We start from the raw sequence: 26,254 nt of genomic DNA on the forward strand, positions 1-26,254 counted from the left end.
TCTTCCTGCAAGGTAGTGGAAGCAGAGTCATAGAGTTGTACAGCACAGAAACAGACCCTTCGGTCAAAGCACTCCATACCGAACATAATCCCAAACTAATCTAGTCCCACCTACCACATCCTGCCCCAAATCCCTCGAAAACTTCCCTATTCATGTGCTTATTTAAGTGTCTTATAAACACTGTAGCTGTGCCTGCGTCCACTACTTCCTCAGGAAGTTCATTCTACATGCAAACCATCCTCTGTGTAAAAAGAAGTGCCCTTCGTATCTTCTTCAAATCCCTCTCCTCTCACTTTAAAAATATGTCTGCAGTCTTGAAGTCCCCCATCCTAGCCTTCAATATTTTTAAGACAGCTGACAGATTCTTGATGAGCAAGGGGTTGAAGTTGTCAGAGGGAGGCAGGAATGTGCAGTAATCAGATCTGTCATGATTTATTGATTTATGCAGAAATCCCAGTTGGATCAACTTTTTTTAAACTACAATTTTAAAAGAGGGTGGATTCTGTAAAATAATTCTGGAAACTGAAAATTTTGAGCACAAGAATTTTCCTCCTTCACAGTTCTTCCATTGCATATCCAACCATGGTCTTCACATTAGAAGGCAAATGACTGGAAGTAGGATGATTTATGTTTCACTTCCCCACAGCTAAACAACTGACATAATGTGGCCAGTAAATTATATCTTTACAGCTGTGGAGACAATTGGAAAACACTTCTTCTACTGTTGCATTCTAAGTGAGGTACAGCAAATCAAATATATGGACAAAAGTATAAATTAGCTATAAACCCTGAACAGAATTAGAAGAATTCTTGATATGCACTTCTCCAAGAGTTGCACCAATTTTAAAAATTTGTTTTCCTAAATATTACCATGTCAAACAGTGAGGAACATCCTTATTCTCGAGGGTCTCAGTTAATGAGAAACAGTAAATCAGAACCACTAAGTCAATCAACTGGAAATAAAGCAAAAGCTTTAAAATACAGTTCAATCATTTTACTTTAGTTTACAGTTTTGAATGATATGGAAGTGCTGGTGTTGGGCTGGGGTGTACAAAGTCAGATGTCACATGACACCAGGTTATAGTCCAACAGGTTTATTTGAAATCACACAAGTTTTCTGAGTGCAGCCTCTTCATCAGGTGCACCTGACAGTGAAAAATGTTAGTTATAGAATCAGTGCTCAAACACATGGCAGGATATAAGAAACATTTTAATTAGCAACTTTGAGTGCTTTGGAAGCCTGTTCAGCCCACCACTTTTTACAGCACATCTTGAGTTATGGCAATTTTGAAAACTGAAGTAGCTTATAATACTAGATATGCATTCACTGAAATATTAACATCACCTACTCTAGTCTCATCATACATGACATTATGTAATATGCCATACTTCTGCTATTGTAATTTCTGTATAATGTAGCCTAGCTTAGGACTATTTAGTGTCAACATTTTCAAATGATAGGATTTATTTTGAAACTGGCTTACTCCTTTGCATCATTACATGAAAATTGTGGGCTGTTTTACCTCATGTTGGACGAAATCTTCATCCTGTTCTACTAATGAGTGCTCTTCTGGCAGAACATCATCCTGTTGGATAGCCTGGCTCTTCCTCTTCTTCTTCTTTTTCGTCAAATCCGAGCAGTCACATTTTGCTTTTTGTTGTCGGTAGTGAGCAAGCTGTAGAGAAAAGTGAAGGAAAGGTAAAGGGAGAGGTATGTGAGGAACAGGTAACACAACCACAGCATGGTGAGAGGACACTGTGTAATAGCCACGTACACACACAGAGGTGCTGGATCCCACTGAGATCCAGGGCTGGGCAGCACAGACAACTATGCAACTTATTAAATCAAATTTGTACATCTGCATCAAAAATGCTGATGTCAGATTTCTTTTATCAGGACTCTCTTCTCTAACTCTGTACACAAATATGTGCAGACTTGACTAGGAATATCACAAATGGAGACACAGGGTCAAGGTGACATGCATCACCATGCCTCCCGCTCACAATCTATTGTTTATCATTTTTACACCCGGAGGTAAGGAAGAAGAATTTGTTTTTGCACAACAGCAGCCTTGCATTTGTTGGCTGTGTAGCTATATTCCTCCTTTGCTTTTTAAGCAGCTTACAACAGATTACCACTTTAGCACACAAATCCATACATTCAGACTTTGGGAAGCTACAATATGTAATCTAACCATGAATTCATTAGAAACTGAAGGTGGATGGGGCTAAGAAAAGAAACCCTGAACAACCTACGACTAGAGATGATCAAATCACTAAAGGTCACCACAGAAATTGTGACAATAAGGAGGGCACTCTCTTTCCTGGCCTTTATTAAATAGATACTTTCATTGAGTGAACACCTCAAAATTAAACAGCAGAAACAGTAATTTAACACAATCTCTCTTGTGACAATGACTGAAGCTCACCGAATAAAGCAGGATTTTAGTTTGATTCATATTTATTATATAGAATTTGCTCAATACCTATGAACAAATGATGCATTTCTGACACTTAATGTGTAATGTAACAGCTGGTTCTAACAGGTTCCAGTAAATGATGGAAAGATACAATGTGAAAAATAACTTGCTGTACTGGATAAATGTATCTTGCACTTAGATAAGCAACCAAAGAATAGTTGCATTCAATTCTCCACCTGTGTCAATTATCTAAACTTAGGCAGTACATGACAGCAGCAAGTAAAATCGGCTTGTCTCCTTGGCTGTTTTTGGTAAAGGTCACGATGATGATATAGGCTCCAGGGGAGAGACAAAAACCAAACCCAAAAAAATCCACCATAGTTCCTGACCACAATATGGTATTCGTGCTGTAGAGCTTATATTTGTGTACACAAGTTTGCACTCACCTGCAATGCTACATGCAGTTAAGCAACGCGGGTAGTATTTTGAAATGTAGGAAAATAAAGCAGTAATTCAAATTAAACTGTCACATATATAGTTACATAATTCAACAATGATCACTTGAACCACAATCTTAGTATTTAGAAAAAAATCAAATTCATCCACACAGAGTTCATTGAATTTATCTTGGCTCACTGACTATGGCACAAGTGCAAGAATCTTGTTCTGGATCAGATTTTCTACGCTCAGTTTCACAATCAACTTGACCCAGTGAACTGGACATTATGTATTCTTTGAACCATCTGATAGCAGCTTGTATATTAAGTGCATTCCAAAATTTAACACCAAAACATTTTTCCACTTTATGGGGAATTTGATTCCTCAGTCAACCAGTGAACTGTTACATGGAGCAGTCACATAATTCTTGGCGTACATCTAGTATTGGACTAGAGGCATTGAGCCTTGAAGTTACTGAAATTTAATGTTATTCATTTTTACATGCCTCTTGATCTCAGACATGTGGTCTACCTGACCATGTAGATCCCACCAGGCCATTTCTTCCACACATGGTCAATGGAGACTCGTGTTTTTGACACTGTCTGAAGAATCAATCATTAGAAACAGGTCATTTTGGCAGTATCCATGTCAGTCAATCTTCTGCACACTCAACATTTCTGATCCATTACGGAGGCAACTAACTAGCTAGCTATTTAACTGAACTTTTGCTTGATGGTTGTGGCATATGAGGAATGTTACTGGGCTAGTAATCTAGAGTTAAATGGTGAAATTAGAATGTAATTTTAAAAAGCTGGAATTTAAAAAGTTAAATTAATGGCAACTAAGTAACAACTGATCTTTATTGTTTAAAAAAAACACTAATCTAGTTCACTAATGTTCTTCAGGGAAGGTAACCTGCCATCCTTGTTTGATCTGGCCTACAGGTGACTTCATATGCACAGAAACGTATCTGACTCCTAACTGCCCTCTGAAATGGCCTAGCAAGCCACTTAGTAACGAGGGCAAGTATGGATATACAATAAACATCAGCCATGCCATCAAAGTCTGCATCACATGAACGAACGAGAAAAGATCTGACAACTTCTGAGGGCTAATTCCAAATACAAGATGTTCAAGAAAGAAAGTAAAAGGGCTACCGAATCAATTGAGATCATTGCAGTGCTAGAGAGAAAGGATATCCCACATAACTTCATTAGGCATTGGGGCAAAATTAGGCCATTTGGCCCAAGGAAGTCTGATCCACCATTTGATCATGGTTGATATGCTCCTCACCCCTGAGTCCAGAACCAAACAGGAACAAAAAGTACGTATTATTGCTCAGTCTCTTTTAAAGATCACCAACTAATGAAAATTATCAGAAGAAATAAATATGCAAGGAAATTGGAGTCCCAGGTAGACAGAATTGTGCAGGCACAATTCGGTATGCTTGCCTTTATTGGTCAGTGCATTGAGTATAGGAGTTGGGAGGTCATGTTGCGGCTATACAGGACATTGGTTAAGCCACTTTGGAATACGACATTCAATTCCAGTCTCCCTGCTAATAGGAAGGATGTTGTAAAACTTGAAAGGGTCAGAAAAGATACAGAAGAATGTTGCCAAGTTTGGAGGGTTTGAGCTTTATGGAGACAGTGAATAGGCTGGGGCTATTTTTCCTGGAGCGTCAGAAGCTGAGGGGTGGCCTTACAGGGGATTATAAAATCATCAGGGGCATGGATAGGGTGAAGGGCCAAGGTCTTTTCTCTGGGTTGGGCGAGTCCAAAACTAGAGGGCATAGATTTAAGAAGAGAGGGGAAAGATTTAAAAGAGGCCTAGGGGGCAATTTTTTCATGCAGAAGTTGGTGACAGTATGGAATGAGCTGTCAGAAGTAGTGGTGGAGGCTGGTACAATTACAACACGTAAAAGGCATCCGAATGGGTGTATGAATAAGATGGGTTAAGAGGGATATGGGCTCAATGCTGGGAAATAGGACTTCATTAATTTAGGATATCTAGCTGGCATGGACGATTGGACTGAAGGGTCTATCTCTACGTTGTACAGCACAAGACTCTAAATTATAAGAGGTGCAAGAATTAGAAAGTAATTATAATAGGAACTTTAATTATTCCAATAGAGATTTGAATAGTAATGGTATATGTGATACAGCAATGCTGCAAGAGTCCCCAAAGTACATTCAGGAAAAATGTCTATAGCGGTATGTTTCCGGACAGAAAAAGGAGGCACTACCAGATCAGTTTTGCTGGGTTCCATTGTAAAGTCAAGTAAAAAATAGTAAAAACATAAATTACTAGAGAAACTGAGTAGATCTGGCAGATGTGTGGAGAGTTAATGTTTTGAGTCCAGTAGTCATTGGACCTGAAACATTAATTCTGTTTTTATCTCTCCACAGACGCGGCTGGACCTGCTAAACTTCTCCAGCAATTTCTGTTTGATTTCAGATCTCCAGCATCTGCAGTTTTTTTTTAAATTAAAAAGAAGTTATTTGACTGCCTGCCATTTCATAATCGTTACGGTGCCTCCTGCCTCAGCCTCAAAAAGAACCAAAATTTATTTCTTCATCATTTTAAATACATATTTTACATCATGTAACAATCTTTTGTATTTTTAAGAGTTTAATTATTCTCTTTTTTCCCTCTTTGTTAATGTTTTGGTCATCTTATGTTGGTGTCAAAATTCTCAACCCTCAATTTGTCTTTTGTTAACTGCCAGTCAATAACTTATATTCATGGGTCTTTATTTGATTCAGACAGAGCAGTCTTTTATTCTGCCTCTAACACTTATTCTGGACTAACATTTTGTTTCTTTACACTTGCCATCACCCCTCTTGCCTTTTGATCCAAGTTGCCTTTTTCTTTAAATCTCTACTATCCTCAAACCTAATCCCCACCTTCCCTTTTCTTTTGACTTGATCCACCCCCTTTTTTAAAAGCATAAAACCCATTATATTTCTCTTTTCAGTTCAAAGAACAGTTCATTGGACAAGAAAGGTTAACTGTTTTCTCTCCACTGATGCTTGCAGGTCTGAAGATTTATCTAGCACATTTTGTTTTTATCCCCAATCCTAACTCATACCAACTTTGCAAAAAAAAACTCTTCTTTTAATTATCATCTTTAACCCCTTTCATTAGTCATGGGAAGATCTCTTTTTTCCAGGAATTTTAACTCTCAATCGAGCATGGATTTGTGGAGAATTAGAAAATATTTACTTATACATTTTGACATTGCTTAAGTGGCGTGATAGCTTTTGATTTAATTTCTCAGCTGACCAAACTGATGCCTCATGTCTGCAAAACTGGTTTCAGTCAAGTTTGATATTTTCCTTTTGAGCTACGTACTCAGAACTTAAACTCAAACGTGAAATTCAATCAGATATCTATAAGACTTTCCCAAAAGATTCCACAGTATGAAATCTCCAATTAGCCCTGCATTGTTACACAAAATAAGATGGTCAAATGGAAAATTAAGAAATGACAACCTTGCATTTATACTACTGCATTTAAACTGGTTTAACATCAATTATAACTACTGAAACATTGAGTGTACAATGAAGCATACTATTTTATACTGAAAAAGGCCACATTCATTTATGCCACAGCATGAACTCAATCATAAATGTTTAATTGGTTGGTGAGTTCCACTCCTGCACTTTTCTCACAAACACCGCAAACATTTTTCTTTTCTACTATTTCCAATTCCCTTTTCTTGTCACACAAAGTCCCAGGCAATGACCACCTCCAAAAAGAATTTAACCATCCCCTTTTGACATTCAATGGCGTTAGTATCACCATCAAAGCCCCATTATCAGCATTTTAAGGGTCACCATTGACTAGAAGTTAGACCAGCCATAAAAAATAGCTGTGTCGATAAGAGCAGGCTGGGAATTCTGCAATGCAAACTCACTTCCTGGCTTCAAAAGCTGAGTTACACAAACTTATAGCACAAATGAGAAATATGAAGGAATACTCACCACTTGCCGAATGAGTGCAGTTCCAACAATATTCAGGAATCTTGACATCATCCAGAACATCATAAGCTACTTGACTTGCAATCCACTCACTATATTTAACAAGCATTCTGTCCACAACCAATAAATAGTGGCAACAACATATACCATCTATAAGACGAAATGTGAGAACTTAAGCAAGTCACCGAAGACAGCAACTTCCAAACTTACAATATCTACGGCCCAGGAGGCAGCAGATGCACGGGAACACCACAACCTGCAAGTTACTTTCCAAGTCAGCTTCCACCCTGACAAGGAAATAAGTTGTTGGGGTCAATATTCTGGATCTCAATTCCTACCAGCACTGAGGATATCCCGCCCACAGATGGACAACAGCAGTTCAAGTCGCAGCTCACCGTCACTCTCTCAAAAGGAAATAAGCAACAAATGCTGGCCTTGCCAGCAATGTTACAATTTTTTTTTTAAAAGTTACTACATCTCCTTCCACCAACAGTCCATTTCCAATCATAAAACAAAAGTAAAGAAAGCAAGACGGAAGGGAGGGAAATTCGCTAGAGATATTTTACAGGAAGAATGAATAAAGGACATGACAAAATAAAAGCACAATGGGTCGGGGACACAGCATAAACACAAAGGCCAAAAAGAGAAGACACAAAGAGAATGTGGGCAACAAGCATTTACTCGACATGCGTGTTTATCAAGGCCATTTGTTTTCTGAGGCAGTGCAACGTACAGGCCTTAGGATATTTCTTTTCCAGAAGCTTGTTTATAAGAGTGCATAGATTTCAGAATACGTTTATGCATAAAAATTGCATAATAATGTTTAGCTTTGTAATAATTATAAATATACTAAGGTAAAAGAAACAACATTTCTTTCAACGCATGGGGCAGCATGGTGGCTCCGTGGTTAGCAACTGCTTCCTCACAGCACCAGGGACCCGGATTCGATTCTGTCCATGGCTGTCTGTGGAGTTTGCACATTCTCCCCACATCTGTGTGGGTATCCTCTGGGTGCTCCGGTTTCCTCCCACAGTCCAAAGATGTGCAGGGTAGGTGGACTGGCCATGCTAAGTTGTCTGTAGTGTCCAGGGATGTTTAAGTTAGGAGGGTTAGACATGGGGAAATGCAGGGATAAGGGGAATGAGTCTGGGGAATTCAAGGGGAAATCAGTCAAACTCCCACAGAATCTTTTATGTTTCATTCTCATTCTTCTAAGCTTCAAGTCAGTAAAGGCCTATTCTGCTGGACCTTCTTTCAAAGGCATTCATTCTTCATCCTTCATTCTAGGAGGCCGCCAATTCTCAGAGCAACTTCTAATCTAGTACATGCTTCTTAAATAAGGAGACCTAAACTGAACATTACTCCAGGTGTGATCTGACCAATACTCTGTACGGTTATAGTAAAACTTCTTACTTTTATAACAAAAACCAACACTCAATTTGTTCTGATGAGGAGTCACTGGACTGAAACGTTAATTCTGCTTTCTTCCCACAGATGCTGCCAGAGCTGCTGAGTTTCTCCAGCAATTTCTGTTTCTGTTTCTGATCTCCAGCATCCAGAGTTCTTTGTTTTATTCTTATTTTATATCCGTCACCCATCTCCTCTGTGACAGTGGCAAAAATTCCAACTGTCGCCTTAGGCAGATGTTGCACCTACATATTGACTTCTGACTTGTGCAAAAACATCTCTGTACAGATCCCTCTGTTCAACATAATTTTTCCATCTTGTTCATTATAAATAATAATCTGCTTTTCTATTCTTCTGCCAAGATGAATAAGTTCAAATTTTCACACAATTTACTGCATCTTCCAAATTTCTTTCTCACTCAACCATAATGATCGCTCGCAGGCTTTGGATTCTCCTCAGAACTTCCTTTCGTACTTATCTTTGTATTATCAGAGAATCTAGCTACAATACACTTAGTCCCTTCATGCAAGTCACTGAATCGATCATAAGTAGACAAGGTCTTATCACCATCCCTGCGGCACTCCACTAGTTACAGATTGCCACCTTGAAAAGATCCCACTTATCGCGACTAATTCTTGTTAACCAGTCATCTATCAGTGTATATAAAGATTCCTAACACCATGTATTCTTACGATGTGCAGAAAGTTTTTATGTTGGAAGATCATAATTAATCCACTAACCATCCCTCTAGTCACTTCTTTTAAGACATGAAGGCCGAAGGCCACCACATCTAATGGACTTGTCAGCCTTCAGTCTCATTTTTCTCTACAGTAATTCTGATTAAGTTACCTCTTGATTCTGTATCTTCTTTGAATGCTTTTGGTATCTCCTGGTAAGACAGCAAGTACAGGAGACAGTAGCAGGGCATCAGACAAAGTCAACATGAGCTTGTATTCATCTCATTCTTCATTGATAGAGCTATCCCACTCCCATTTCTTTCTCCATCTCAGGCAACCAGCTAGTAACTGATGTCCATTTCAAGCCCACCAACTCCCACAGCTACCTAGAATACACCTCCTCCCACCCACCCTCCTGCAAAAATTTCATCCCCGATTCCCAATTCCTCCGCCTCCGCCGCATCTGCTCCCACAATGAGGCATTCCACTCCCGCACATCCCAGATGTCCAAAGTACTTCAAGGACCGCAACTTTCCCCCCCCACAGTGGTTGAGAACGCCCTTGACCGCATCTCCCGCATTTCACGCAATACATCCCTCACACCCCGCCCCCACCACAACCGCCCAAAGAGGATTCCCCTCGTTCTCACATACCACCCCACCAACCTCCAGAAACAACACATCATCCGCCAGCTACAATCCGGCCACCACCCAAGACATTTTTCCATCCCCACCCTTGTCTGCCTTCTGGAGAGACCACTCTCTCTGTGACTCCCATGTTCGCTCCACACTGCCCTCCAACCCACCACACCCAGCACCTTCCCCTGCAACCGCAGGAAGTGCTACACTTGCCCCCACACCTCCTCCCTCACCCCCATCCCAGGCCCCAAGATGATTTTCCATATCAAGCAGATGTTCACCTGCACATCTGCCAATGTGGTATACTGTATCTATTGTACCCAGTGTGGCTTCCTCTACATTGGGGAAACTAAGCGGAGGCTTGGGGACTGCTTTGCAGAACACCTCCGCTCGGTTCGCAATAAGCAACTGCACCTCCCAGTCGCGAACCATTTCAACTCCCCCTCCCATTCTTTAGATGACATGTCCATCATGGGCCTCCTGCAGTGCAACAATGATGCCACCCGAAGGTTGCAGGAACAGCAACTCATATTCCGCTTGGGAACCTTGCAGCCCAATGGTATCAATGTGGACTTCACCTGCTTCAAAATCTCCCCTTCCCCCACCGCATCCCAAAACCAGCCCAGTTCGTTCCCTCCCCCAACTGCATCCCAAAACCAGCCCAGCCTGTCTCCGCTTCCCTAACCTGTTCTTCCTCTCACCCATCCCTTCCTCCCACCTCAAGCCGCACCTCCATTTCCTACCTACTAACCTCACCCCACCTCCTTGACCTGTCCGTCTTCCCTGGACTGACCTATCCCCTCCCTACCTCCACACCTGTACTCTCCTCTCCACCTATCTTCTTTCCTCCCCATCTTCGATCCGCCTCCCCCTCTCTCCCTATTTATTCCAGAACCCTCACCCCATCCCCCTCTCTGATAAAGGGTCTAGGTCTGAAACATCAGCTTTTGTGCTCCTGAGATGCTGCTTGGCCTGCTGTGTTCATCCAGCTTCACACTTTATTATCTTGGATTCTCCAGCATCTGCAGTTCCAATTATCTCTGATCCCATTTCTTTTGCTCCTGTCTTTCCAAAATGTCAAATCCAATTGGTCATCCTGCAACCAAACCTCTACAATAGCTATCACATCATACTATTTATTCTATCTATTCATCTATCTTGTTACAAATGCTGTGGCATTCAGATGGGATGCACCCTTATGTTTGTACACTTTGTCCTTCTGGTACACACTGGTTACCAATATATGTACTATTCCTCCACACTATTATCTTGCCCATTTGCACCCCCAATATTCAGTTTAAAGTTCAGTTAGTTTATAGAATTTGTCAGAACATTAGGCTTCTCACAGCTCAGCTAAAGACCATGTCAGAGGAGCAGTTCGCCCCTTTCTCAGTTCAGGCACCTGTGCCCTTTAAGTTCAAATCCATTTCTTCGGCATCAGCCTTTGAGATGATTGTTCAACTTTTATTGCTTTATTTTAGCTCAGGTAATAATTCAAAGAATATTATTACCTTTGTGGTTCTACTTCTTTTTTGAAATTACATTGGATAAAGCAATGAAGCTTGGTATCATTTACATTATAATTTTACTGTCAAGTTTTACTCTTGTGAGGTTAAACCCACTGAACAGAAACACTGTGAGACATGTCAGACAAAATGGTTTGTAAAATGGTGCCACTTATGTACCACTTCAACATTAGACAGAAATCGTTTGTGCAAAAGTAAATCTGAAATTAACAACAGATAAAATGCCAGATATATTGAGCAAGTCAGATAGAGGTCAGAAGAATGATAGATCACCTGCTGTCACTAATGTGAACCATTAACATTTCTCTCTCTACAGGTGCTTTCTAAACAATGAAACATTTCCACATTCCTTATTTTGAAGTAGTTAGACCCCCGTTGACAAGGCTGACCAGGTTTGGAGGAGGAGCTGGTCAATGAAGTTAAATATCAACCTCTAACAGGGATAGTCTAACTTCTTTGATTTTCTCCATTACAAAGAGGGTTACTGAATAAATTGAAAATAGGTGAGATTTACAAGTATTTGCATTTACACACAATGTAGAATAAACTAATTTTCTATCTGGTTATGTTTCACCAATGTCTGAACCAAACTACACTTCAGCAAACCACAGAGGTCCATGTGCAGTCAGAACCATGATTATAATATCCAGTCCATAAACTGATGAGATTTCATCATTATAGCTTCTTGGGACAATGGCTTACATGACTAGATAACAACAAGCGTAATTATAAAACACAGCTAACAAGAGAACTAGGGACTTCTAAATCTGAGGATAAACAGCACACCCCAAAATCTGTAACAAGTACTATAAAGTATTATGTTAAACTTATGAATGAAAATCTTTTAATGAATTACAGCCATTCTAAATATGCAAAGACAAGTTTTCTCATGGCCAGCCCACTTATTTTTTGCAACAGTTGAAAGGTTAAACACATCAACTTAGCCGAATCCGTCAACAGAATCTTGTTCCCAGTGCCACGTATGTCATCAGCACCCATGCTCAGTTGTAGCACGTTCATGTGAGATTGAGAATTCAAATTCCACGATGGATCTGAGCACAAATATCTATGTGATCCCACCCCCGTGTAATGATGTTGCAGCTGCCAGTCTTCAGACGCAACATTAAACGGAGGCCAGTTTGTCCTTTCAAATGAGTGGAAAAGGTCTTTTGAAGAAAGCTGGGAGTTACCAATATTTATCCCTCAGTTAACAAAACTGTCTAATCATGATTACATTTTTGGAAGCTTGATGTACTGTAGCTCCTAACTGCAGAAGTGATTACACTATTAAAGTATTTTATTGGCTATGAAATGCAGCATATATTTTCTAGCATAAATCACTTAACTGTATCATGGCTAACAACTGGTAAGAAGCAATTCAGGTCTTTAATTAAGACTGGCTGAGAAAAATTGTATCCAGTTTCAAACATCACAACTTAAAAGAGTTTTCCACATGTCACATGGGTATCAACATATAAATAAATTTTGCATCAACACTGAAGTAGCTTCCTGTCCAGTTGTCATTCTGGAGATATCTAATTTTAGCATGCACTTGTGGCTGCCACTAACCACCTAATCCAGTTAATAGTTCATAAAACTCTTAGACAATTTGAGCAATTACAACACAAACTTTCCCCACACAGACTGCATACTCAATATTTCTGAAACTCCACAAAATATGTTTTGGCCACCAGAACTGAAGATGGCTCAATTTTCCCTAGAATGAAACTTACAGCTACTTTCTGCAGTTTCTAACTTGAAAGATGAGCCCTGAGTCTTCTACTCCAGGGAGGAAGGAGATATCATCCTTTTACATTCCTTACCTGGATGATTTGATGTTATTAAAGATTATCCAAAACACTTTCACATCTGTACTAATGATGCCACTTTCTGTTGGGGGTGTCAGAAACATACACCTTCTTCCTCAATCAAGGATTCCTTACTACCACGGTTGACCCTGCCCTTCAGTGCCCAACCCATCTCTCACACCTTTGCCCTCACCCCTTCTCTTCCCTCCCACAACTACAATGGGTCTCGTCACTTTCAATCCCATCAGCCTCTGCATCAAAAGGCTCTCAAGCCACTATTTCTGTTGTCTCCTGTGGGATGGCACCATCAGACACATATCCCCCACACCTCTCGTCAGCATTCTGGAGGGACCATCCCCTCCAGAACACCTTGGTTCACTCCGCCTCAACTCCCAATACCTCCTCACAGCACCTTCCTGTGCAAGTGCAACTCTTACCTGTTTACCTTCTCTCTCCTCACAATCTAAGATCCAGGTATACATTCCAGGTGAAGCAGCCAACTGCCTACACTTGACTCAATCTGGTCTATTATATTCACTGCCCACATTGCAGTCTCCTCTACATTGTAGATAGTAAACTCCAACTGGTTGAATGATCATTTTGTAGAACATTTATGTTCTGTCTGTAAATCTGACCCCAAACTGCTACTTCAACAGACCGCTATGCCACCATATCAAAATTTCTATCTTACGGCTGCTGTAGTGTTCCAAAGCTCAATGCAAGTTGGCTGAACAAAACCTCATCTTTTGCTTAGGGATCCTATAGACTTCAGGAGTTAACACTGAGCTGCTCCATTTTATTGCACAACTATATCCTTCCATGTTTATTGACCACTGCTACATCCCAGGGCCTGTCATGAAATGGGTTGCATTGAATACAGCAAACTCATTTTCATCTACTCACAGTCTCTGTTATCACCCATCTAGTTTCTCTTCTCCCCTGACTTTTCTATCAACAATTGTCTTGATTACCCATCTTTTTCCCTCTCTTTGGGCCCTCTGTCCACCTATCTGCTCACTCTTCTGTCCCCACCCTCTGTAAACAGCTCTTTTACCCAGCTACTATCAGTTCTGAAGAAGAGTATTGAACTCAACATTAAAGGTGTTTCACTTCACAGATATTGCCAGACTTGCGGAGTTTCTCCAGCAATTTGTTTTTGTTTCATATCTCTAACATTCACAGGTCTTTGTTCTAAGGAAAATTGAGGTTTTTTTCCCCCAAATGGTGAGAAATTAAGACTTCTGGAAAGGTGCTGATATTTATAGGTCCAGCAACCACATTGATTCAACAGTGTGACATGGCTAACGGAGTTAAAAAAGTTTGAGGTCAGCATGCATACCAGTATTGCTCTGAAGATAGAGGAACTATAATGCAGTTAAGGTGTTGCTGGAAGACAAAGATTGGCTAGTGCGAATACAGAAATTCTTTTCTCTGGAGTGTATAATATGTGGGAATTGAGTGGATAAATGTTAGAAGGCAGCTGTACAGTAGGTGGGATTGTAAAGTTTCCTGAGTAGTATTAGAGAAATTTTATTTTGATTCTTTCATGGGGTCTATGTGTCACTTGCAAGGCAATATTTATCGTCCATCCCCAATTACTCTTGAACTAAGTGGTTTGCTTGGCTATTTCAGAGGGTATTGCTGTCTGTCTGGAGTCACAGGTATGCCAGATGGGCGAAGGATTTTCTTGAAATAGCATGAGTGAATCAAATGGGATTTTACAACAAAGAAAGATGTTATGGTCATTGTTACTGGTACTGGCTTTCAATTGCAGCTGGCATGGTAGGATTTGAATCCATGTCCCCAGTAATCCGGGTTTCTGGATTACTGGACCCGTGACATAACCACTACGGCACCCCCTTGGATCTCCACTGGCTGAAGGACACAGATTGAAGATCATTGCCAAAACATCCAAAGATTTTATTTGGAATGCAGCAATTCCTAAAAGTGGCAGCAAAGTTGGTTCAACAATACATTTAAATTCCTTTTTGATAGCTATTTGAAGATGAGAAATTTCTCTCCAGCAGAAAGGGAACGGATTTAGTTGGACTGCTCTTTCAGTAAGCCAACATAAATACAATGGGTCAAATAGCAGCCTTGTGTTTTGAAGCCTACAACACTCCTTGATTCATGAATCAAATAGAACATAGAACATAGAACATAGAAAAGTACAACACAGTACAGGCCCTTCGGCCCACGATGTTGTGCCATGGAATAATCCTAATCTAAAAATAAAATAACCTAACCTACATTCCCCTCAATTCACTGCTGTCCACGTGCATGTCCAGCAGTCTCTTAAATGTCACTAATGACTCCACTTCCACGTCTACCACTGGCAAACTATTCCATGCGCTCACAACTCTCTGGGTGAAGAACCTCCCTCTGACGTATCCTCTATACCTTCCTCCTAACATCTTAAAACTATGACCCCTCGTGGCAGTCAATCCTGCCCTGGGGAAAAGTCTCTGGCTATCAAAATAATTTTGCTTTTCTTGTGTAAAATTTGTACCGTATGAAGAAGTAATCAACATTAACCAACATCTAGAAAGCAAAAAAAAAAATCACAGAAGTACAAAAAAGTCCAATTCTGGAAGATTTCTTACTGCCCAGTTTATAAAAATTCTATATCTAACAGGACAGATGCTCAAGGGCCAAGAATAGTCCAAGAAATAATTTGATATCAGAAGTCAGAAAAATGCAGCACTTCAACCATCTGTCCACACTCATCTGACTTGAAACAAGAGCTTATTTTCAGGACTGTCAAGTAGCCAATGAGCAGGGAATTTAAGTACTCTGGTATAACTGAAATATCAATCAAAGCCTACATGTTTCCACGAATTTGCACGAGTGCTTAAAATGAAAATGTCACTCAATAAAGGTTTACATAAAGAAGCTATTTCCACATTGTTCTTCATTGCTCTCAATTTTCCCCAAACTTAAAATGAGTGGCTTTTAACAGTGAGATCACACAAAACACTGTACACAAAATAGTATTGATTTTTAATCTTCCCAAAAGACTGGATGCTTTCAATTGAGAATGACAGAATTTTGTTAGTTCAAGGCAACAAGGCATTTGTTTCAAACGAAAGAAAAAACGAATTAGGAAAGGCAGATCAGCTGTGGTATAACTGAATAGCAGAATAAGATGAAGGGGCTGAATGGCATAAATTCTACTTTTAGTTGCTATATTAAGTAGCAGATTTCAGGGACAGCTGTCTTTTCAGCACATTCTCCTTACACAAATGCTTTGTGATAGTTTAAGAATGTAATTTCCAATTCTAAACTTTCATAGAATCATTTCAATTATTTCAAAGTATAAAAATGCTCAAAATATTATTTAATCTAACACTGCATCAGATATAGAATTCAAAAATTTCCCGTGATGACTGAATTACAAAGATGCAGAAGGACATAGACTTGACCCCTTGACTGCATTGAGGAAGCAGATCTGCAGAACTTTGAATAGGCACAGTACCCCCAAGAATTGAGGAAAACAATTGCCAGATGTTCAAACCCATCCAGTGACTCATACTGAAAGTCCAAATGTACGTTCTGATGGACAAAATAAGGCTCAATTGTGAGGCCACACAATCAAAGAGAATAGCAACACATACTCAAGATTCACACATGTCTGGCGATTTGGAATCAGTCTAAAAGACAACAGACAAAAGACAAAAAGTGGAATCGCAATAACAAGAAATGATCAACTTCAGGAAAGATGAGTAGAAAAAAAAATTGCTTTAAGAGGCACAAATGAAAAATATTTCAAAAGATTTGGACTAATCTGAAATTTGCAAATGGAAGCCTAAGAAACACCTTCTCAAAAGATAAACTTTTGTATGGCTGATTTTGTCTTAGCCACAGATAAATGTTGCATGAGACACAAAACAGATTTTGCCTTTCATCACTCCTTGCCAACAGACCACCTCAATATCATAGAACATAGAACAATACAGCACAGAACAGGCCCTTTGGCCCGCAATGTTGCGCCGACCTGTAAACTAATCTAATCCCATCCCCATCCATATGCTTATCCAAGGGCTGTTTAAATGCCCCTAATATGGCTGAGTTAACTACATTGGCAGGCAGGGCATTCCACACCCTTACCACTCCCTGAATAAAGAACATGCCTCTGACAGTCTTAAATCTATCACCCCTCAATTTGTAGCTATGCCCCCTCGTTCAAGGTGGCGTCATCATCCTTGGAAAAAGACTCTCACTGTCCACCCTATCTAATCCTCTGATCATCTTGTATGTCTCCATTAAATCCCCTCTTAGCCTTCTTCTCTCCAGTGAGAACAGGCCCAAGTCCCTCAGCCTTTCTTCATAAGGCCTTCACTTCAAACCAGGCAACATCCTGGTACATCTCCTCTGCACCTTTCCAATTCTTCCACATCCTTCCTGAAATGGGGCGACCAGAACTGCACACAATATTCCAAGAGAGGCTGCACTAGCATTTTGTACAGTTGCAGCATGACATCACGGCTCCAGAACTCAATCCCTCTACCAATAAAACCTAACACACTGTATTGCCTTCTTAACAGCAATATCAACCTGGGTGGCAACTTTCAGGGATCTATGTACATGGACACCAAGATCCCTCTGCACATCCACACTACCAAGAATCTTTCCATTGACACAGTATTCTGCCTTCTTATTATTCTTCCCAAAATGAATCACCTCACATTTATCCGCATTGAACTCCATTTGCCACCTTTCAGCCCAATTCTGCAGTTTATCCAAGTCTCCCTGCAACCTGCGACATTCTTCCACACTGTCCACCACTCCACCGACTTTAGTGTCATCTGCAAACTTACTAACCCATCCACCTGTGCCTGCGTCCATGTCATTTATAAAAATGACAAACAGCAGTGGTCCCAAAACAGATCCTTGAGGCACACCACTAGTAACCGGACTCCAGGCTGAATATTTTCTATCAACCACCACTCGTTGCCTTCTTACAGAAAGCCAGTTTCTAATCCAAGCTGCTAAATCTCCCTCAATCCCATGCCTCCATATTTTCTCCAAAGATAGACGCATGCATAGATGCATTTCCTGCATAGCCCCCAGGCAATACCAAAATAACAACTGATTGATTGATTTTATTCTGACAAGTACCTAAATACAGTGAAAAGCTTTGTTTATGAGTGGTACAGGCAGATCACATCAAGCAAATGATGTGCAGGTCAAAAAGTCCGAGGGACATACAGGTTACATTATTTGAGGCTAGAGTACCTTCAACAATCTGATTACCACAAGGACCTGTTCTTGAACCTGCTTGTGCGTGTGTTCAGGCTTCTGAATTTTCTGCCTGACAAAAGAGGTTATAGGAGGTCATTGCCAGAGTGCAGTGAATCTTTGATGATGTTGGCCGCCATTCCATCGCAGTGGGCCATGTAAATACAGTCCATGGACGAAGGTTGGCCCTCTGTGATGTCTGGGCTGTACACACCACCCTCTGTAGTGTCTTACGGTCCTGAGCAGAGCAGTGGCCATACCAGGACATTATGCACCCAGACAATATGCTTTCAAAGGTGCATCTGTAGAAGTTGGTGAAGGTCCTCATGGTCATGTCAAATTTCCTGAGTCACATGAGGAAGAGGCGGCATTGTTGTATCTGCTTGACTGCCGCATTTGCATGGGAAGTCCAGGACATGTCATCATTTATCGTCACTCCAAACAACTTGTTGCTCTTCACTCTCTCAACCATGGTTCCCTTGATGTAGATCAGAGTACATTCTCTTCCTTTCTGATGATCATTTCTTTAGTTTTGCCAACCTTGAGAGACAAACTGTTTTCATTGCGCCACACCAACAAGTCCTCTATCTCCTCTCTGTATTTTGACTCGTCATCGTTAGATATCTGTCCCACTATGGTGGCGTCATCAGCAAACTTGTAGATGGCGTTCGTTCAGAATTTGCCAACACTGTTCTAGGCGTACAAGGAGTATAGTAGGGGGCTGACAACACATCCTTAAGGGGTTCCAGAGTTGATTGTTATTGTGGAGGAGATGCCATTACTTCTCCTCACTGATTGCAGCCTATGGGTCAGAAAGCTGAGGATCCAATTGCAGAGGGTGGAGCCGAGGCCAAGCTCATGCAGTTTTGACATCAGGCTAGAGGGGGATAATGGTGTTCAAGGGAAGATGTAGTCAACGAGCTGGAGTCTGACGTAGGTGTCTTTATTGTCCAGATGCTCCACGGATGATGGCAGGGCTAGGGATATAGCATCCTTTGTGGATCTGTTACATTGGTAGGTAAACTGTAGCGGATCGAGGCAGATTGCTAGGCTGGAGTTGATGTGGACCATGACCAGCCTCTCGAAGGACTTCATGATTATTGAAGTCAGAGCTATTGGGCAGTTGTCATTAAGGCACACTGCATGTGTTTTCTTGGGTACAGGGATGATGGTGGTCTTCTTGAAGCAGGTGGGGACTTATGGCTTGTAGGAGGGAGACGCTGAAGACGCCAATGAATACTTCCATCAGTTGGTCCACGCAGGATCCGAGTGCTTGGCCGTGGACACCGCCCGGTCCCATCACTTTCCTTGGGTTGACTCCCAGGAAGACTGATCTAACTTCTGAAGCGGTGACAGAGGGAACAGGTGTGTCAGGGGCTATTAGGGCAGGTGCCGCCACACCAGTAGTATTCTGCTCAAACCAAGCATAGAAACTCTATCAGCTGGGCTAAGTTTTTACAACTATTGGTTCTAAGTAAGTAATAACTCAACTGAAAATATTCAAGGCTGGTGAAACCCACAAGACAGCACAGCTTAAAATCTACAGTTTTCAGCTTTGATCTTTTTAAATGACAGAAACAAACACACACACACAGCTAATTAGCCCTACCTCCTTTCACAATTCTAGATATAAAATTACCTATTCTCTAGTTGGTTCCTCAAAATACTGTTCTGAAAACCATTCCGTCTACATTCCATGAATTCATCCTTCACAACATTAATGACCATTAGGTTTACCCAAACTAAGTATAGATTACAGGTTCCATGAATACTGTGTTCCCCTGTTACACATATCTCAAAATTTCCTGATTTTCATATTGTGCCCCACATTACCACTACAAATATTCAAAGAAAGGCACGTACTGAACCGACTCCAGTGTTTGAAATTTAGAGATGTTTCATGGGGATCAAGGGAAGACACCCAGGTGTGATTGAGTGATGAGAATCATATTGCCTTGACTGTTCTGGGCAGGTGAAATGTATAGAAGACTAGAAAATCTTCAGGAAGGAGTTCTGATAGACCCAACTCAAGTCCCACTTGCTCCAGAGGTGTGTAATAATATCTCTGAACAGGCTGATTTGAAAATAACTCTTCAGGAAGGGGTAAACTGTTGCTATCCACAAATTAAACTCAGTCAGTCATGACAATGCAATCATCCACAGCAACATTATCAATTTCATGAACACTGTTTAAAAAATAAAAGTGTATCAGTCAGGGGATATGAAAATGGGTGATTATTATTGACACACTATCAGAAAGCAGTAGTGGATAGATGGACTGAATGAGAATGCAGCTTTTAGCTTCTAAGAATATAGGAAGAGGTCTGACCTTTGTCAGTTCTACAGATATGGAGAGGATTTCTGGTTACTAACTGGTAGTTTGGGGAAGAAGTTGGTTTTTCTTTCTGATTTCTCTCCACAAGTAAATATCTGTTATTGGTTTTTACTGAATTCTGATAAAGTACCAAATATTCCAAGTGAGGCCAACCTAGCACTGGTCAACAGCAGTTTGCTTGAACCTACAGCTGCGATTGACTTTTGGAGTAGTTAATTTACTGTACTGCATTAATGTCCCTTTTACTTACTGAAATGTTCACTGTTTTCAAATGTTCACCTGGTTTTAAGATATTCACCTTATACAATACTGTGTTCCTCTTTCCAGCTTACAAGCAGAAGCTGAGACAGGTGGATCCTTTGTAGAGTAGTACAACGGTGGTCTGAGGCAGCAGAACAGGATCTCTGGGACTGTTTGGAATCAACAGACTAGACCACATTGAAGAACCCAGCGGAAAACCTCGGCGAGTATGCACCAGCATCACAGACTTCATTAGCACATGTGTGGAGGGCTGCATGCCAAAGAAGTCAATCCCGGAGCTCCCCAACCAGAAAATTTGTACCGGGAAATCCACTGCCTATTGAAGGCCAGGCGTGCAGCATTCAAGTTGGACAACCCAGGCCTATACAGGAAATCCAATTATGACCTCTGCAAAGTCATCAGAGATGCCAAGAGACAGTATCAGTCCATGTTTGAGGCCTAAACTAACCATACAGACACCTGCTACCTGTGGCAAGACTTACAAAACACAGAGGGCTACAAAATGAAGCAGAGCAAGATAGCAGACAGAAATACATTCCTCACTGCCCTCAATGGTCAGTTCAAGCAGAATGCCAGCAACATGGTGCAACCTGCCCCTTCAAACCTGGCACACCTATTCCCTCCATCACTGCTGCAGACGTCAGATCGGTCTTCCTAAGAGTCAACCTAAGGAAAGCAACAGGTCCAGACAGAGACCCTGGCCACGCATTTAGATCCTATGTGCACCAGCTGATGGAGGTATTCACTGACATCTTCAACCTCTCCTTCCTACAAGCCGAAGTCCCCACCTGCTTCAAGAAAACCACTATCATTCTCATATCCAAGGAAACACATGCAACGTGCCTGAACGACGACCACCTCATAATGCTGATCTCCATAATCATGAGGTACTTCGAAAGGGTGGTCATGGTCCACATCAACTTTAGCCTTCCAGCCTGCATCAATCCCCTACAATTTGCTTGCTAACATAACAGGTCCACAGCAGACGCTGATTCCTTAGCCCTAAACTCATTCCTGGAACATTTAGATAAACAGGATACCTACATCAGATTCCAACTCATTTAAAAGCTGTAGTTAACACCATAAGTCTTTCCAGAATAATCCCAAAAACTCCAAGACCTAGATCTTGTCTCTGTACTCTGCAACTGGATCCTCAGTTTCCTGACCCACAGACTGCATTCAGTGAAGATGGACAACTGCACTCCTCCACGTTACCCCTCAACACTGGAACCCTCATGGATGCATTCTCAGCCTCCAACTGTGCTTCCTGTACACCTAAGACTGTTTAGGCAATTCCCAATGAAATTCATCTACAAGTCTGCTGATGATACACCATGCTGGGACAGATATCAAACAACAAGGAGTCAGAATACAGAAAGCAGATAGACGGCTTGGTGTCGTGATGCAATGATAACAATCTCTCTCTCAACGGTCAGCAAAACAAAAGACCTGATTGTTGACTTCAGGACGAAAGGATGAGGGCATGCAACCCCTCCATCTACACCAAGGGAGCTGAGGTGGTGAGGGTCGAAAGCGTCAAGATCCTGGGAGCAACGATGACTGATAACCTGTCTGGGACTTCCCAAGCAGATGCAACAGTCAAAAAGGCACAACAATGCCTCTTCTTCCTCAGGTGCTTAGGAAATTTGGCATGTCTGTAAGGACACTCACCACCATTTACAGCTGCACCATTGAAAGCATACTATCCAGGTGCATAATGGCCTGGTACGTCAACTACTCTGCCCAGGACTGGAAGAAACTACAGAAAGTTGTGCACACAGCCCAGACCATTACAGAAGTCAACCTCCCATCCATGGATTCCATTTACACTTCCCGTCGCCACAGAAATGCTGCTGACATCAAAGACCCTTTCCACACTGGTAATATTCTCTTTCAACCTCTTCCGTCAGGCTGAAGTTACAGAAGCTTGAACACGTGCACCCACAGGTTGAAGAACAGCTTCTTCCCTGCCTTTATTATACTGCTGAATGGACTCTACCTTCAAATAATGTTGATCTTGCTTCGCACACCTCCAGTGCAGTGTAATCTGTATGCCTCGCTCTGACTATGCACCCTATGATCTGTGTGTCTTTGTTTGCTATGATCTGCCTGTACTGCTCAAAAAACAAAGCTTTTCTCTGTACTTAGGTACATGACTACAATAAACCAAATCAAATATTCTTAGCATTCAATCATTTGCAAGTGCTTCAAAGAACAGATCCCCCATGTAGAGTGGGATTTTACTATACTTCACAATTTCCTACATGCTGATGGCTGCAGCAATTATCAGCTCAGAGGTGAGCAAGCAAACAACTTCTGCTTTTTGACGAACACAAAGGAAACGAAAGTAACACTCCAGGAATCTCTATTTGAGCTTAAGGTTTCAATTCATGATTAGTGCACCTGTGATTAGTTCACTTAGCAGTACACTTTCATGTGAGCCATGTACATTGACAATGAAAAATAAATGAGAAAGTCTGCTAAAGTATAGCTTTCGGCAAACTTTGGACATCAGTCTGGAAACAAAGAGGAATAAGTCTGCCCTCAAGAAACAGGCCTGCCCGTTTTATACATGTGAGGCTTAGGCAGCCTACCAGTATCATGCTAAAAAGCTCAGTGACTTGTTCTTGAGCTGAAAAAACAAGAAATTGCTGGAGAAACTTAGCAGGTCTGGCAGCTTCTGTGCACGGAAAATAAAATTAACGTTTCAAGTCTGGCAACCCTTCTGTAAACTGTATACGAGCTGCCTTGAGAAGCTTCTGAAGATCAAGGCAGGAAATGCTCACTCAACTGGAATGTCAATCAACACCATTGTATGACACAACACAGCGTCAAGCTGGATGAACACAGAGTAGGAAAGCTGACATTTCGTGTCTGGACTTTTCTTCCAAAACGGGGAGGGGGAAGGCAGCTGGGAAGTTAATAGAGAGGAGGGATGGGGCTGGGGAAGATAGGTGGGATGGTGACAGGGGAGTGGAGGTATTGGTCAGTGGGATAGGTGGGGCAGATAGGTGGAAGAGAAGATGGGCAGATTGTGTCAGGTCAAGGAGGCGGGGATGAGAGGGAAGGTTGGACATGGGATGAGGCCAGGTTGGAGAGATTTTAAAACTGGTGAATTCTACCTTTAGGCCATCGGGCTGTAGGATCTTGAGGCGGAAGGTGAGGTGTTGCTCCTCCAGTTGGTAGGTGGTGTCACTGTGATACTGGAGGAGGCCCAGGATGGACATGTCACCTCGGGAGTGGGAGGCGGAGTTAAAATGGTTGGCAACCGGAAGATGTTGTTGTATGTCATGTCCAAAGCACAGATGCTCTATGAAATGGTCTCCGAGTCTACACTTGGTCTCACCAACATAGAGAAGGCCACATCACTGACAGCGGATATAGTAGACCAAGTTGACCAACCGCAGGAAGTGCTACACCTCCTCCCTCACCTCTGTCCCAGGCCCAAAACAGACAAGGGTTCACCTGCACATCCGTCAACTTGGTCTACTGTATCAACTGCTCCCGATGTGGCCTCCTCTAGAGCGGTGAGGCCAAACATAGATTCAAAGACCATTTCGTAGAGCATCTGTATGCAACAAACATCATCTTCTGGTTGCTAAGCATTTTAATTCACTTCTCCAACTGCCTGGGTGACATCTCCATCCTGGACCTCGTCCAGAGTCAGTGACAACACCCGCAAACTGGAGGAGCAACACCTCAGCTTGTGTCTCAGGAGCCTACAGTCCAGTGGCTTAAATATGGAACTCACCAGTTTTAAAATCTCCCCATCCTGCCGCATCCCACGTCCAACCCTCCCTCTCATCCCCACCTCCCTGACCTGACACAACCTGTCCACCTTCGCTCCCACCTAACCAACCCTCCCATCCCACTGTCCAATCCCCACCTATCTGCACTCACCTATCTTCCCCAGCCCCACCCCTCCTCTTGATTTCCCAGCTCCCATACCTCTCGCGACTTCTGAAAAAGGGTCCTGACCCGAAATACCAACTTTGCTGCTCCTCTGATATTGCCTGGCCTGTTATGTTCCTCAGCACCATACTGTGTTGTCTCCGACTCCAGCATCTACCAGCTCTTGCTATCCCATGTAAGACAGTCTGAGTTGGGCTGTTCATGTCGCTACCTGATCACTTACCAAAGCAAGTCCGACCATAGAGGACAAAATCTGAAATGGGTTCTCACACCAGACGAGTTTGGCATTGAACCCTGTTCTTAAGTACTTGCAGGTGTTCACCAGGATACCCACACCTGATACAACTAAGAAAAACACCAGGCGGCCTTCCTTCAAAAGCGAGCCCTTCTCCAAGGGAAGGAAAATGCAGAGAGAATCGTATCCAGGAACTTCGGACAGAACTGTCTGCCATAACGTGCCTTAATTGCAGCTGAACCTTCCAGTCAAGCAGAGAGCCATCTGAACACCCAGGATGATGGCTCTCGGGTCAACTCTATCCTGAAGAACCGGCGAGAGAGAGAGAGAGAAAATACTACAGTTTCGTTATCCGCTTCGCTTTTGTAAACTAAACAGAAGTTGCAAACAGCTCGCAAAGCGGTGCAGACTGCACTGGTCACAGGCTGCACATCCTGCCACTGAACAGTTAGAGCCACGGGAAATGTGTCTGGACAATGGGGCATCTACTGGATTTTGACTCTTTACATCCTTCTGCTGAACTCTTCGAACCAGCTTCAACCCACAAAAAAACTAGACAATCAGGCACACTCACTGACCCCTCTTTATCGACTATCAGGCCATCAGTTTTATACCTAACTCTTTACCTTGGCTCTTGCAGCCTCCAGCTTCTTGCGCCTCTCCTCATCCTCCATCACTGGGAATTCAGAGTGGAAATCCCCCTTTCTCCGAAGGTTGCGCGCCACTACCCCTCTTTACCACTCGCTATGGAGGAGTTGTCTCCACCTGGGACAACACTCAACCACTCCAATACAACTGCTCCTCTTGCCGCCTTAATTCCCCCTCATTCCTTCCGTAACGGCTCCTCACTCTCTACTTTCAACATGGCGGCCATGACAACTAGAGCCGTTAACCAGCCCGCCAGTCGGACCCGCCTACGATGCCATCAATCACCTGCTAGTCCCACCTACACCGCCGTCAATCACTCGGCACTTTCCCTCACCTCTCCCTAAGACACGCCTCGTCAATCAGCCAGTGATAATGGGAACTGCAGATACTGGAGAATCCAAGATAACAAAAAGTGTGGAGCTGGATGAACACAGCAAGCCAAGCAGCATCTCAGGAGCACAAAAGCTGATGTTTCGGGCCTAAACCCTTCATCAGGTCTAGGCCCGAAACGTCAGCTTTTGTGCTCCTGAGCTGCTGCTTGGCCTGCTGTGTTCATCCAGCTCCACACTTTGTTATCGCGTCAATTAGCCATCCGGCCCCGTGCGCGCGCACGTATTTTGTTATAAGCCCATCCGGAACTGCACAGAGCCCTGTCAATCACAAGCAAAGCCTAGTTCACGCACTCGTCAATCAACGAAGCATGCCCTATCAACAGCGTCAGCCCTCAC

At 42.2% G+C, this 26,254-nt stretch overlaps 1 protein-coding gene across 6 annotated transcripts in view; it reads right to left on the reverse strand.

Annotated features, from left to right (window-relative positions):
- pcnt (pericentrin) overlaps positions 1–25,776 on the reverse strand; it is a 323,443-nt gene extending 297,667 nt beyond the window's left edge. For all 6 annotated transcript variants that reach the window (XM_048534231.2, XM_059647013.1, XM_048534228.2 and 3 more), the window contains exons 1-2: positions 25,505–25,776; positions 1,524–1,676 (exon numbers count right to left, since the gene is read on the reverse strand). In XM_048534231.2, coding sequence (XP_048390188.2) covers positions 1,524–1,676; positions 25,505–25,552 — 201 coding nt within the window. In that variant the 5' untranslated portion in view covers positions 25,553–25,776. The remainder of the gene's footprint in view (positions 1–1,523; positions 1,677–25,504) is intronic.
- Between the last annotated feature and the right edge of the window lie 478 nt (positions 25,777–26,254).

The sequence above is a fragment of the Stegostoma tigrinum genome, chromosome 7, assembly GCF_030684315.1.
Source record: "Stegostoma tigrinum isolate sSteTig4 chromosome 7, sSteTig4.hap1, whole genome shotgun sequence".
Lineage (NCBI taxonomy): Eukaryota > Metazoa > Chordata > Chondrichthyes > Orectolobiformes > Stegostomatidae > Stegostoma > Stegostoma tigrinum.